Source organism: Herpailurus yagouaroundi, unplaced genomic scaffold, assembly GCF_014898765.1.
Source record: "Herpailurus yagouaroundi ecotype Mexico unplaced genomic scaffold, PumYag 193, whole genome shotgun sequence".
Lineage (NCBI taxonomy): Eukaryota > Metazoa > Chordata > Mammalia > Carnivora > Felidae > Herpailurus > Herpailurus yagouaroundi.
This window is the reverse complement of record NW_024412424.1, coordinates 1,193,505-1,208,804: the sequence shown is the minus strand read 5'-3', so window position 1 is coordinate 1,208,804 and position 15,300 is coordinate 1,193,505. Positions and strand designations below refer to the sequence as shown.

Sequence of the window (15,300 nt, the reverse complement as noted above, 5' to 3'; positions counted from 1 at the left end):
AGACGAGACAGACGCCTGGAAACTCACACTGGCCATGAAGAGCAATGTCCCCTGCACCACAGAAGAGAATCCACCACAACACACCGCGCCGGGACCCCCAAGCCACCTGAGGACTCGCCGTCCCAGGTGGTGGTTCCACGCTCAGTGCCGTCCCCAGGCTCGCCCTGGGCACCGCCAACATTTGGGGCTGGGTCATCTCCTGGCAGGGCCAGCCTGGGCACCGCAGGACGTTGGGCAGCATCCCTGGCCTCCGCCCAGTCATGACAGCCCGAACTGGCTCCAACCTCGCTGAGGTCCCCCGGGGGCAGGCTCACCACAGCTGAGAACCTGATTCTGAAACCTTTCCAGATGTTTTAGAGCTCGGGGGGGCAGTCGGAGACACCCAGGGCGGCTGCCCCTCGTCCTTGGAAGAGGGAACGGGGCACCGAGGCCCCCCAGCTGCTTAACAATGACAGACCCTGAAGTCTTCGTCATGCTTCCAAGGATGCCCACGGCACGCGCCCTGGGAGCCAGCGCCTCCCCCCCGGGGCCCACACACTTACCCTCCACCCACTGGTAGGTGAAGGCGGGCTCGAGGGTCTGCACAGCCGTCTCCTTCATGATGACTCTTGTAACGTCCCTGACTTGCTTTTTCCAAGGTTTGAGCGTTCGCAGGGGAAGGTCTGTCTTCAGGCTTGCAGAGGATTCTGACAGAGTGTCCAGCGTCCTTTCAGGAGACTTGGAACGGGCCCTTGACTCGGATGCTGTCGAATGTGGGGATTTTTCAAAATCTTCTGAGTAAGCCGAGCTCACTGTGCTGGCCGTGGGCTCCTGAGACGTTGGCCTCGGGCTGGAAGCATCCTCAGGCCCGGCAGAGGAAGCCGATGGCTCGCTCAGGCACTCTGAGATCTCGCTTCCAGTGGGAGGGCCCCCTGCCTGGGGACTTTGGCTGGATGCCTTTTCCCGCTGCCCTTCTTTCTAAAGGGAGGGTGACAGAGGTCACGGGAAAGTGGTTTCGAACGATCAACACGCTCAAAGTACCACCGCATTAGAATGGAGTGCAGGGTACCTAGGGGGCCCAGCAGGGAAGGGTCCACGCTGGTCCTTCAGGGGTTTTGAGCAGGCCCAGTACCGTGAGCAATATTCTTGAGATGCTTTGGGGCTGCTGTATTTTAACACTGATGGTGTGAGCACGCTTAGGGGGCACGTGGTTGAAATCTGTTACAATGTCATTATTATGTATTATTAAAACAGTGCCTGCAAGTTCCATAGTGAGGAGGTTACTAATATGGCAAGAACCACAATGGGGCACTATGATGAGTACAGGTCAGTGTGGTGTTCTTATGGGGCAGTTCAAGGGGGACCCGCTTTTTTTCTTTTTTCTTTTTTTAAGTTTATCTACTATTTATTTTGAGAGAAAGGGACAGCATGAGTGGGGGAGGGGCAGAGAGGGAGAGAGAATCCACACTGCCAGCGCAGAGCCCCCACATGAGGCTCAGACTCACGAACTGTGAGATCGCGACCTGAGCCAAGGTCAAGAGTCGCACGCTCCGCCGACCGAGCCAGCCAGGCACCCCTAAGTGGGACCTGCTTTAATCACCTGCCACATTAACTAGCTTTATTCTGTTTTCACCTACATCAGGATCTCTCACCCGGGGCACTCCTGACATTTGAAGCCTAAACGCTCTTTGCAGTGGGGGCTGTCCTGTGCATTGCAGGACACTGAGCGGCATCCCTGGCCACCACCCACCAGACGCCGGCAGCAATCTCCACCCCAGTCACGATAATCAAAACTGTCTCCAGACCTGTCAAGGGTCCCCCGGGGGTTAGGCCAAGACCTACGGGCCTAAAGGAAGTACAATGCTACCAAGCGTCTCCATGTAACCTACCGTGAAAAATTAAGTTGGCTGTACTCACTTTCCGTTCCAAGTCTGAGTTCTCACTGACAGCTGGAGCCAGATCATCGAGGGATAAAAGATTGATTCGAAAATCTGTAATTAAAAATGCAACATGACATTCACTCATTTACATACCACACGGCATTTACCATTATGTCATAGGCACTGGGCTAAGTGCTAAGAATAGAAACACAGAAGCGTGCAGTCTTGGTCCTTAATAAGCCAGCACAGGGATCTACACGTGTTTTCCCTAACTAGTAAATGGTTTCCACTTTGCACCTGAGACTGTACCACAGTTAACTCAGCTCTGTCGTTATGGTGCAAAAACCACCACAGACCACGTGTAAACAAATGGATGGGGCTGGGTTCCAATAAAGCTTCATTTCGGGGCACGTGGGTGGCTCAGTCGGTTAAGTGTCCAATTCTGGATTGTGGCTGAGGTCACGATCTCACGGTTCGTGAATTCAAGCCCCTGCACCGGGCTTGCTGCTGTCGGTGTAGAGCCCCCTTTGGATCCTCTGTACCCCTTTCTCTGTACCCCTCCCCCCCCAAAATAAACATTTTAAGTGTTTTTAATGTTTGTTTATTTTTGAGACATAGAGAGACACAGCGTGAGTGGGGGAGGAGCAGAGAGAGAGGGAGACACAGAATCCGAAGCAGCTCCAGGCTCCGAGCTATCAGCACAGAGCCCGATGTGGGGCTCAAACTCACAGACCACGAGACCATGACCTGAGCCAAAGACAGACACCTAACCGGCTGAGCCACTCAGGCGCCCCAACAAATAAACATTTAAAAAAAAGCCTCTTTAGTTATAAAAACAGACACTGAGCCAGATGAGTAGATGACAGCAACACGGTAAAGAATGTGTGGTGCCAAGTGTGTGCAAGGTAGGGGGGGTGGGGTGTGGGACAACTCAAGCAGACATAAAACTAGACCCGAAGTGTCGTAAGTTCCCACTTAAAGCAAGTTAAGGGCACAGGAGCCCAAGGAGAACCAGCATTCGGCATGCCAGCTGGCCAGTCGCCAGTGCCTGAGACTTGGGAGTCTAGAATCCTCTGTGGAGTTCTGGTGTTCCAAACAGACCTCTGAGAACCCAACAGATGAGCCCACTCCTCTAGGTGGGTGGGCAGTGGACATCAGCCAAAGTTGGCAGCAACTTCTATTGCACAGTTCAGTTCAAGCCCTGAAACACGGGCAGGGGGCGGGGTGTGAGAGAGACAGAGAGAGAGAGAGAGAGACAGAGAGAGAGAGAGACAGAGAGAGAGAAAGTTGGTAGGAACAGGCAAGAGTGGGGTCCTCTGGGCAGCAGGCATAGGGCTGGAGGCAAGAGAGAGAGAGAGAGAGACAGAGGGAGGTCCACACCACCTGCCCCCCGCACCTGCCCATCCTAAGCCCTAGAGTGAATCCCCCCGTCACCCCAGTCCTGGGGGCTCACGCCTCCTCCGAGCTCTCTGCTTCTGTCACTGCCATTCACGTGGCAGGCAGGTCCAAAGACACATCCCTGGACAAAGCGTCTGAACTAAAAGGCGTCCGGCTGGCCCAGGGCAAAGGCATAGAGGTGATTCTGAACTTGAGCACTTGGGAACGGCATTGCCACTGGCCGAGGAACGTTACCGTCATGTAGGCCAACCCTAGCACGCACGCGCCTCCTGTAGCAGAGGGCCAGCTGAGGGGCTTCACAGCCACTTCTGTGGCTCTGCCCCCACTTGACGGATGAGAAAACTGAGGCACAAAGCGCCCGAGACTGCACAACCGGTAAGAGGCAGGGCCAGGACGCCCACCCAGCTACATCAGACTCAGAATGTGCTCACCACTGCCAGCTGCCTCCCTCCCTCGAAGCTACATCTGGACGAGGGAGGGCAGGGGCTGGCCACCAGGAGAGGCCCCTCCAGGCCAGCAGTGAGGACAGAAGGGCTGCCGGGACCGGCAGTGTGGACAAACAGCAGAAAGGGAGGAACCTGGGTCTGTCACCTGCCCCACCAGCCTACACCCGTCTTCCCATCCACATGATGAGGGAGGTGACGTGGGGCCAGGGGAGCAGGGACACCCACTTACCAAACTCTCGGGCCCAAGGATCAGAGCCACTGAGGGAGCTCAAAGGGGTGTCTCACGTCGGCAGCCAAGAGCCCATCCCCCTGCGTTCTCCGACCCTAACAAGGGCACCGGAAGAAACCACCCTTCATGGCAATACTTCCCCCCAAACCCCACCCCAATAGAGCTTCTACTGCTGACCTCCCAGGGCATGAATACCCACGTTAGTCTGTGATGGGATTCAGGACACGCTACCCCAAAATACAGCACCTTGGCCTACTGAATATCTCAGACGGGAGGGAACTTGAACATGGCACGCGCTGCAAGAATCCTCTGCCCTTCTCCCTTGACCTGCTGCAAGGGTCTCATGTGAGAAGTGATTCCCCCCCCCCCCCCCGCCGCCACCCAGAGGAAAGGAGCATCCCGTTTCCAAGACAGAGGGACCCCAAGAGGAATCACAGCAGGCCTTGCCAAGTCTGCCCCCATTTACCACCCTTAGCTCGTTTCCTTTTGTCTGATCACGTTTTTCCAGTACCTTCCACTCCTCATCGAGCCTAGAGTAAAAACGCTCACACACTTAACTGTTTTTTTTTTTTTTCCCAGGTCTGGTTTCCTTAGGAAGGCTCTGTGTCGCGTAAAACTTACGTTGAATATTTAACATCTATTTAATAACAGTATGCTTTTCTCTCAATCTGTCTTTTGTTGCAGAGCTCCCGCCAGGAACGTAGAAGGGTAGCAGGAAAAAGCTCTTTTTTCATCCCCTACCAGAGTCACGAGCTACGGGTCACCCAGCACACAGGGGGCAGGGCTTGTGTTGGCCTGTATGCTATCGTCTTCTTGCTAACACAACCCTTGGCACGTGCCAGTGCCCAGCAGGCCCTCAAGACACAGTTTAGGGGCGCCTGGGTGGCTCCGTCAGTTGTGCGTCCGACTTCGGCCCAGGTCATGATCTCACAGTTCGTGGGTTTGAGCCCCGTGTCGGGCTCTGTGCTGACAGCTCAGAGCCTGGAGCCTGCTTCGGATCCTGGGTCTCCCTCTCTCTCTGCCCCTCCCTGGCTCATGCTCTGTCTCTCTGTCTCTCAAAAATAAACATTAAAAAAAAATTAAAAAAATAAAAACATTTTAATTTGGGTCTCACAATGAAGCACCCCAGAAGGAAGACATTAAGTGTTGGGTACACATCTTTTCTCTTTCTCCTTTCTTTCTTAAATATGTGTAATATTGGGATAAAAATAATATTGAATAATTTGAAATAACAGAAGTGTCTAATTGTGACGGGTTAGAGATTTACTCCCTTTTCTGAATATAAAAAGGAAAGGAGGTAAATTCCTCTTTCACCAAAAGAAAAATCGCGTTGCCTTTTTGTCGTATGTGGCTCTAGGATTTTGTTTTCAGGTTATTGCTCTGTAATTGGTCAGGGTTACTGAATGAAAACACTAAAGACAGAACATGGCACAAAAACAGACACTCAGATCAATGGAACAGAATAGAGAACCCAGAAATGGACCCACAAACGTCTGGCCAACTAATCTTTGACAAAGCAGGAAAGAGTATCCAATGGAATACAGACAGTCTCTTCAGCAAGTGGTGCTGGGAAAACTGGACAGCGACATGCAGAAAAATGAACCTGGACCACTTTCTTACACCATACACAAAAATAAACTCAAAATGGATAAAACCCAAACATAAGACGGGAAACCATCAAAATCCTTGAGAAGAAAGCAGGCAAAATCCTCTTTGACCTTGGCCACAGCAACTTCTTACTCATCACGTCTCCAGATGCAAGGGAAACAAAAACAAACATGAACTATTGGGACCTCATCAAAAGAAAAAGCTTCTGCACAGCGAAGGAAACCATCAGCAAAACTGAAAACAGACGGAATGGGAGAAGACATTTGCAAACGACATATCAGATAAAGGGTTAGTATCCAAAATCGATAAAGAACTTATCAAACTCAACACCCAAAATACAACCCAGTGAAGAAATGGGCAAAAGACATGAATAGACACTTCTTCAAAGACGACATCCAGATGGCTAACAGACACATGAAAAAATGCTCAAAATCACTCATCATCAGGGAAATACAAATCAAAACCACAATAAGATACCACCTCACACCAGTCAGAATGGCTAAAAAAAAAAACTCAGGCAACAACAGATGTTGGCAAGGATGCAGAGAAAGAGGATGTCTTTTGCATTGTTGGTGGGAATGCAAGTTGGTGCAGCCACTCTGGAAAATTGTATGGAGGTTCCTCAAAAAACTAAAAATAGATGGGACGCCTGGGTGGCACAGTCGGTTAAGCGTCCGACTTCAGCCAGGTCACGATCTCACGGTCCGTGAGTTCGAGCCCCGTGTCAGGCTCTGGGCAGATGGCTCGGAGCCTGGAGCCTGTTTCCGATTCTGTGTCTCCCTCTCTCTCTGCCCCTCCCCCGTTCATGCTCTGTCTCTCTCTGTCCCAAAAATAATAAATAAACATTGAAAAAAAAAAACTAAACTAAAAATAGAACTACCCTACGACCCAGCAATTGCACTACTAGGTATTTATCCAAGGGATACAGGTGTGCTGTTTCAAAGGGACACATGCGCCCCCATGTTTACAGCAGCACTATCAACAACAGCCAAAGGATGGAAAGAGCCCAAATGTCCATCAATGGATGAATGGATAAAGAAGATGTATACATATATATATATGGCCAGAGTTCATTCTTTTTGATTGCTGAGTAATACTCCATTGTATATGTGTGTGTATGTGTGTGTGTGTGTACATATACATATATATATATATACATGTATATGTACACACACACACACACACACACACACACACACACACACACACATATATATATGGAGGGACCAAGTCTCTCTCTCTCACACACACACACACACACATATATACACATGTGTATATATATATGTGTGTGTGTCTGTGTGTATGCATATATATATATATATGCATACATACACACATACAATGGAGTATTACTCAGCAATCAAAAAGAATGAAATCTTGCCATTCGCAACTACGTGGATGGACTAGAGAGTATTATGCTAAGCAAAATTAGTCAGAGAAAGACAAATATCATATGACTTCACTCATATAAGGACTTCAAGACACAAAACAGGTGAATATAAGGGAAGGGAAGCAAAAATAATATAAAAACAGAGAGAGGGACAAAACTAAGAGACTCTTAAATATGGAGAACAAACAGGGTTACGGGTGGGGGGTGTGGGAGGGGGGATGGGCTAAATGGGTAAGAGGCATTAAGGAATCTACTCCTGAAATCATTGTTGTACCATATGCTAACTAACTTGGATGTAAATTAAAAGAAAAAAAAAAAAAAAAAGAGCAAAAATCTGACTTGGCTCTTCCACCAGGAAGGGGTGGCATGACCGATGCATTCCCCACGGCAATACCCAGTGACCCCCCCCCCCACCAGGGACCCTCTAGGTGGTCTTGCCCTTCCTGCCTAGGGTGACAGGTGGGCACAGGGCTATGGGTTACCATTCAGGCTGTCATCGGCAGCTTCTGAGGGCGACTGATCGTGAGGCTCAGGCTCACTCCTTCCAGGGGAGAGCTTGCCATGTGGCGTCATGGAGGCTGATTTTGAAAAGGTGCCAGTGATGGACAGTGATGCTGTGCAGGCGGCTGTGTCCCCTGCAGCGTGAGTCTGTGGGGAGCGAGCTTTTGAGCGCGTGCCGCGAAGGGTCCCGTCTGCTGACTGTGAGGCTGGCAGACATGATGTCCGAAATGGCTTTGGGCCGGGAGGTTCCTCACTGGGTAGTGAAAGGATTCTTGGTTGAGTTGGGATCTGATCCTACTTTGGCGGAAATAAATGAAATTAATTATCAAACAGGTGACAAGGAAGTCCTTATCACTGAATAATGCGGCCAGAGTAGGGCAGGCCAAGGATTGGCGATCAAAGAGTTCTCTCTCTCTGAGCCCCTTTCTTTCTCTCCCTTCATCTCTAGAAGTCAAGGTACAACATTCAGATGAGATAATATTGGGACTGCAGTGCAGAAACACTGCACAAATAATCAGAAATATCACATGGCTTTCAAACAAATTTGGTTAATTACACCGTTTCTAAATTAAGGCCCCTGAGTGCATGATCTAGGAAAGCCTGAGCCTGCAGCAGAATCAAAATAAATGGGCATATTTTTTTCCCCCTTAAAATGCAGCCTTTCCGTCACTTTATACCCACTAAGATGGCTCTAGTAACAAGTGCTAGCTCTAATAACCAGCGTTGGAGAGGGTGTGGAGAAACTGGAACCCTCGTGCACTGTGGCCGGGAATGCAAAACGGCACAGCTGCTTTGGAAAAGTCTGGCACTGCTTCAGTAAGTCACACAGAGAATTACCACAGGACCCGGTAATTCCACTGGTAGGGAGAGCCCCAAAAATTGAAAACAGGGACTCAAACAGATACGTGTATACAAATGCTCCTAACAGCACTATTCACAAGTAGCCAAAGGGTGGAAAAGACCCAAATGCCCATCAGTGGATGGTGGATACAGAAGATGTAGTATATTGACACGATGGAATATTACTCGGCCATGAAAAGGAAGGAAACACTGACTCATGTTACGATGTGGATGAACCTCGAAAACATTATGCTCAGAAAAGCTGCCAGTCACACAGGACCACGTACTGGATGATTCCGTGCATGTGAAATGTCCAGAACAGGCAAATTCACGGACACAGAAAGCTGATTAGTAATTTCCAGGTGCTGGAGGGAGGGGAAAACAAGGAATGATCATTTAACAGGTACAGGGTCTCCTCAGGGGTTGATGGAAACGTTCTGGAATTAGACAGAGGTAGTACACTGGCACGACATCACGAATGGACTAAATGGCACTGAACTGTTTGTTTTTAAAATGTTAATTTGAGGGATGCCTGGATGGCTCAGTCGGTTAAGCATCCGACTCTTGATTTCAGCTCAGGTCTTGATCTCCCGGTTTGTGGGTTCGAGCCCTGAGTTGGGCTCTGTGCTGACAGTGTGGAACCTGCTTGAGATCCTCTCTCTCCCTCTCTCTCCGTTGCTCGAGCGCTCTCTCTCTCTCTCTCTCTCTCTCTCTCAAAATAAATATATAAACTTTAAAAAATAAAAAAGGAACGAAAGTAAAAATGTGGATTTTAGATTATGTGAATTTCATCTCAATTTTGAAAAACAGAAACGCAGCTGTCGCAAGTTTCCTGTGCGGCACCACGATCCGTCATACAAAGTGCAGGCCTCTGCTGCACACACTTACTCCAGATATTGCAAAACTGCCTAATGTCCCAAACCCTGTCACCTCGCGGCAGGCCCAAAACAGGCAGCCGTGATTGGCTGGAGCCCAACGGTTCCTTGTCAAATCCCTTCCTCAAGTAGCTTACGGGTGACGGCTGCTGTCAACCCTTTATAAAGCGCTGTGACACAGAGTGCAGACGCGAGGCTTGGTTAAGAATAAATACACGCAGGGGCACCCGGGTGGCTCAGTCGGTTAAGCTTCCAACTTCGGCTCAGGTCATGATCTCACGGTTCATGGGTTCAAGCCCCGCGACAGGCTCTGTGCTGACAGCTCACAGCCCGGAGCCTGCTTTGGAGTCTGTGTCTCCCTCGCTCTCTGCCCCTCCCCCACTCACATTCTGTCTCTCTCTCTCTCAAAAATAAACATTAAAAAAAAACAAACAAAGAATAAATACATGCAGGGAAGGCTGGGTGGCTCAGTTGGTCAAGCTTCCGACTCTGGCTCAGGTCACGATCTCACAGTTCGTGAATTTGAGCCCCGTGTCGGGCTCTGGGCTGACAGCTCACAGCCTGGAGCCTGCTTCGGATTCTGTGTTTCCCTCTCTCTCTCTGCCCCTTCCCTGCTCATGTGTGCTCGCTCCCTCTCTCTCTCTCTCACAAATAAATAGTAAAAAAAAAAAAAAAGAATACGTAAAAACTTACCGAGAATACTTTTGTTTGTTCTTTCTCACTGACTTTGGAGCTGACGAAACGCCGATTCGTGTATGTTTCTTTTTCTCTAGAAGATTCTACCAAGCCTCCTAGCAACTCTTTCATTTCCTCCTCATCGCTGTCTGGAGAATCTAGTTTTCTAGTGGGTTTTTTCTCTTTGGGTGTTTGAAAACTCCTCTCTTTTCCACAATGTGTTTCAGGGAACCCATTTTCAACGCGTGGTTCCCTCTTCTTTAGAAACCTACTGACCTTCCCACTCTGTGTGCCGCTCCCGGCCGTGGGAGTTTCATGGGCTTGTTTCTGGGTTTTCTCTGGGCCGTGTGAGGAAAGTCCGACTGTGCTCCTGGGAAGGGCTGTATCTGCGCTCCTCGGAAGACTGTCCTCGGGGGTCTTCAGGTCAGATTCCACATCAGACAAATCCGCCTGAGCTTTACGATTCATGATCTTGGTTTCCAGCTGAGCCAGTTTTGTGAGCGCAGCGCTGGCCCTGAGCTTCGAGGCAGTGATCGGGGGTCTCCCCGAAGACACTCTGAGCCCACCCTCCACAACAGCATTCTCTTTCGGGAGTGAGTATTTTACACCCATAGTTTGGTGTCCTTTGAGAAATCTGCTGCGGCCGGGTGCTACTTGGGTAAGACTTCTACCGATTTTCAAGTTTCTGATTTCTTCCATTCTTGAATCCTCTAAGGAAAGATCACTAAAATCACCAAAAATATTGCGCGTGGGATGGCCGGTTCTTCTTCTGGAAGCCATTCTGGGGGGGGGGGTGGTGAAGAAAGAAAACTTAGAGTAAGAATACCTACCTGGTGTTCATACCATGCATTCAAATCTCTCAAGGCCTCCCATTTTATTTACTTTAAGTTTATTTGTTTTTGAGAGAGACATACACAGCGAGGAGGGGAGGGGCAGAGAGAGAGAGGGAGAGAGAATCCCAGGCAAGCTCCACAAGGTCAGCACGGAGCCCGCTGTGGGGCTCGAACTCACAAAACTGTGAGATCATGACCTGAGCCGAAACCAAGAGTCAGTCGCTTAACTGACTGAGCCACCCAGGCGCCCCTCAGCACCTCCCATTTTAAAGATCAAATCTTTCTTTGCAGTCTGCCTGAAGCGCTCCCTTCAAGCCCCATGATGTCAATGAAAACGTCAACACCCAGTACCACCGGCTGAATTACTGTTCGATGCCAGGTCTTTTTTTGACATTTATTTAAATTCAAATTAGTTAACACGTAGCGTGCTATTGCTTTCAGTAGGATTTAGTAATTCATCGCTTACATATAACACCCCGTGCTCATCCGAACAAGCGACCTCCTTAATGCCCATCACCCATCTAGCCCATCTGCCCACCCGCCTCCCCTCCAGCAACCCTCAGTTTGTTCTCAGCGTTTAAGAGTCTCTTATGGTTTGCCTGATGCCAAGCTCTTAAAGGAGACACGTTGCACGTCAGACAGAAGAGCCAGTGCCTCTCAGCCTCCAACAGTGAGCCCGGCGCTCTGCTCAGAGCTGTATTATCTGTTTTAATCCTCATGCAACCTTGAGGCAGCTAGTGTCACCTCCCCCCGCCAGCTCCCGTTTTAAAGAGGAGGTGAAAGAAATAAAAGCACCTGAAGGTTAGGTCACCGGTTAAGGTCACCGGTCAAGGTCCCCTGGCTGGTGAGCAACAGAGCCAAATTCAAAGCTCAGGTCCGATTCCAAAGGCCCCCTTGTTCCTGACAGAGCTCCACTGCCTGGCCAGTGACACGACCACTACTCCAAGAGTCCTGCTCCCCACTGGCTCCCCACATCAGCGCTCCTCCTTTATCCAAGTATCCTCAGCTCTCTCACAAGGAACTGCTTAACATCAGCCTGTGTATTTAAGGACCCTCCCCTCCGCAGAAAATCTCACTTCACTTTAAGGGTAAGACCCACCTGGGGCGCCTGGGTGGCTCAGTCGGTTGAGCATCTGACTTCGGCTCAGGCCGTGGTCTTGCAGTTTGAGAGTTCAGGCCCCGCGTCAGGCTCTGTGCTAACAAACAGCTCAGAGCCTAGAGCCTCCTTCGGATTCTGTATCTCTCTCTCTCTCTCTTTCCCCCTCCCCTGCTCATGCTCTGCCTCTCTCTGTCTCTCAAAAATAAATAAATGTTAAAAAAATTTTTTTAAAAATAAAGTTTGAGGGTAAAAACCACGGCCCTGGAAGGGTGGAGGGGCTACAGACGGACACAGCAGCACCCACCCAATGTTGATCACGTGTTGTGCGCACACGTTGGTGAACAGCCTTCAGCGGGGGAAACCACTGCTCGTTTCCATCCTGTTTGAGTGTTTTAACAAGGCCAAGTGTTATTTTGTTGTTTAAAAAGAATTCACTGTGAGACCTGAAGGAGCCTTTTTTCCCATCCCTGTCCACTTGGAAAACAATCTTACGAGGATTACCAGATTAAATACAGGACACCCAGGGACGTGAATAAGATAAAGACTAAATAATTTTTTTTAAGAGAGAGAGCATAAGGAGGGTAGAGAAGCAGAGGGAGAGAGAGAGAGAGAGAAAGAATCTTTTTTTTTTTTTTTTTAAGTTTATGTACTTATTTTGAGAGAGAAAGCAAGAGCACACACACACGAGCAGGGGAGGAACAAAGAGAGGAGAGAGAGAGAATCCCAACCAGGATCTCACTGTCAGCACAGAGCTGGACACAGAGCTCGAACCCGCAAACTGTGAGATCATGACCTGAGCCGAAACCAAGAGTTGGACTCTTAACCAAGTAAGCCACCCTGACACCCGGGGTGAAAGAATCTTAAGCAGGCTCCATACTCAGCACGGAGCCGAATGCGGGGCTCGATCTCACAAGCCTGGGATCATGACCTAAGCTAAAGTCAAGAGTCAGACGATCAACTGACTGAGCCACCCAGGTGCCCCAATAATTGTTAAAATAGAAGTATGACCCACATATTTTTATACTAAAAAGTAGTATGTTCCAAATAGTTTCATACTAAAAAATTATTGGTTGTTTATCTCAAATTCAAATTCAACTGGGTGTCCCATACTTTTATTTGTAAAATCTGGCAACCGTCTGTCTTATGCACCTTTCAAAGCTGAACTCAGGGGCACCGAGGTGGCTCAGTCCATTAAGTGTCTGATACTTGATTTCAGCTCAGGTCACGATCTCACGGTTCGTGAGTTCCAGCCTGGCATCGGGCTCTGTGCTGACACCATGGAGCCTGGTCGAGATTCTCTCTCTTCCCCTCTCTCTGCCCCTTCCCTGCACTCGCTCTATGTCTGAAAATAAACAAACTTATTAAAAAAAAAAAAAAAAAAAAAAAAAAGCTGAACTCAAATGTTTTGTGAGAGGAAAAACATTGAACCCAGCCCTAAGATTCTGTCTGCAGAAGAGTGAATCGTTTTTCTTTGACTCTGTTTTTCTGCGTGGCGTTACCTGCTTGCTCATCCCCATCTGGGTACTTAGAGCGCCTCGCACAGGCCTGACCACAGGGGTCAGTGAAGGCAAAACCAACCACACCTGACAGAAACAGTGCAGGAGTCCTAGCCTGTGTGATGCTGGGCAAGTTACTTGACCACTCTGTGCTTCGGCTTGCTCATCTGTAAAACGATGACAATTATTCCCTTCATAAGATTCCGATGTTCATTGTAGGACATGGAAGAAATGGTAAGATTTAGATAATAGTGTTTGGAATACCTGCATTAGCGGGCTTTCAGCAGGGAGGACGTGGTAAAGAGGAAGTAGAGACTGCTGGAACGTCAACAGCTACCTTGGTTGATATTTTTCTAACCGAGGCTCAGGAGGTGACTCAGCCCCCACCATTCTGTGGGTCAGAGGGAAAGCCCGACCACCAGGCCAGGTTTAACAGCATCTAGTTTTTCTGAAAAGTCTCCCTAGGTTTAAAAAGAAATCAACAATGGTTACAACGGCAAGTTTTATGTTCTATCCGTTGCATCACAACTAAAATCGATATATTTTTAAAACACAATTAAAAACAAACCTATGGGCAAAGGATATGAACAGATACCTCGCTGAAAAAAAAAGAAAACATACAAATGGCCAATAAGCACATGAAACGATGTTCAACATCACTAGCCATTAGGCAAATGCAAATCAAAACCACCAGATCCCAGTTCACAGCCGCTAGAATGCCTACAATCAAAACCACAGATGGGGCGCCTGGGTGGCTCAGTCGGTTAAGTATCCAACTTCGGCTCAGATCGTGATCTCATGGTTTGTGAGTTAAGCCTGAGTCCGGGCTCTGTGCTCACAGGGTGGAGCCTGGAGCCTGCTTCAGATTCTGTTTCTCCCTCCCTCTCTGCCCGTCCTCCACTTGCATTCTGTCTCTCTCTCAAAAATAAACATCAAAAAAAAAAATAAATAAATAAATAAATTAGAAACTGTAGATAATAACAAGTGTTGCTGAGGGTGTGAAGAAATTGGTGCCCTCATACACAGTCATGGAACATTACAATGGTACAGTCACCAATTTGGAAAACAGTCTGGCAGTTCCCATGTAGCCAAAGGTGATTGAAATGTATGCAAATGTTCATATTAATTATTATTCATAGTAGGCAAAAAGTGGAAACAACCCAAAAGTCCATTAACTAGTGAATGGATAAGAACCGAGGTCCATCCATCCAATGAAATACTATTCAGCACTAAAGAAAAGAATATGGATACATACAACAACATGCATGCATATATCTCGGACACATCATGCTAAGGGAAAGTAACCATATACTGTATGACCCCATTCATAAGGATCATCCAGAAAAGGCAACTTTATAGTCAGAAAGCACATCAGTGGTTGCCTGGGGCTGGGAGTAGGAGCGAGGAGGGACTGCAAAGGGCCAGGAGTGATATCCTTGGGTAGACAGAAAAGTTCTAAAGCTGGATCTTGGTGACGCTTGCCCCACTTAGTAAACTTATTAAAGTAACAGAGTTGTGCACTTACAAGGGGTGGATTGTACGGTAGGTAAACGCATCCTCAATAAAGTTGTTAAAGATAAATAAACCTAACTTTGAACACACAGGCGCCTCTCACCCCATCGGGCTCTTCCCACCCCCCTCAACTGCCCCCCCCCCCCCACCGGCCTGGAGCGACCCACCCCGGACCACGATCCCAAATGGGCCCCGACGGGGAACCAGGCGTGAGGCCCCTACCCTCCCTCAGCCCGACAAGCCCAGCTCCAGAACGTTCCCCATTTCCCGCAACTCCTCTCCCAAAACCGGTCGCCAAGCCCGGCAGCAACGGGGCCAACCCCGCCAACCTCCTCCCACGATGTCCATCCGCAGAGGCCGTCGCTGCGCTCCCAGCTAGACACTCCGGCCGGATGGGACCGTTGCCCCCGGCAACTGCGCCAGGGCGGAAGAGACTACATATCCCAGCGCGCGCCGCGCCCCGAGGACCAATGGGGCCTCACGTCATAATCGCGGCGCGCCGGGAGGGTGGTAGTGCCTGGGCGGGCCCGGCGTGC

At 49.2% G+C, this 15,300-nt stretch overlaps 1 protein-coding gene across 8 annotated transcripts in view; it reads right to left on the bottom strand.

Annotated features, from left to right (window-relative positions):
- CUNH19orf44 (chromosome unknown C19orf44 homolog) overlaps positions 1 to 15,197 on the bottom strand; it is a 20,269-nt gene extending 5,072 nt beyond the window's left edge. For 4 of the 8 annotated variants that reach the window (XM_040444820.1, XM_040444821.1, XM_040444822.1 and 1 more), the window contains exons 1-7: positions 15,094 to 15,197; positions 13,517 to 13,713; positions 13,256 to 13,419; positions 9,843 to 10,605; positions 7,416 to 7,728; positions 1,897 to 1,970; positions 543 to 957 (exon numbers count right to left, since the gene is read on the bottom strand). In XM_040444820.1, coding sequence (XP_040300754.1) covers positions 543 to 957; positions 1,897 to 1,970; positions 7,416 to 7,728; positions 9,843 to 10,604 — 1,564 coding nt within the window. In that variant the 5' untranslated portion in view covers position 10,605; positions 13,256 to 13,419; positions 13,517 to 13,713; positions 15,094 to 15,197. Of the gene's footprint in view, positions 1 to 542; positions 958 to 1,896; positions 1,971 to 7,415; positions 7,729 to 9,842; positions 10,606 to 12,060; positions 12,116 to 13,255; positions 13,420 to 13,516; positions 13,714 to 15,093 lie in introns of those variants that run through there. The other 4 variants (XM_040444816.1, XM_040444815.1, XM_040444818.1 and 1 more) reach the window with 4 other exon arrangements.
- Positions 15,198 to 15,300: the final 103 nt, after the last annotated feature.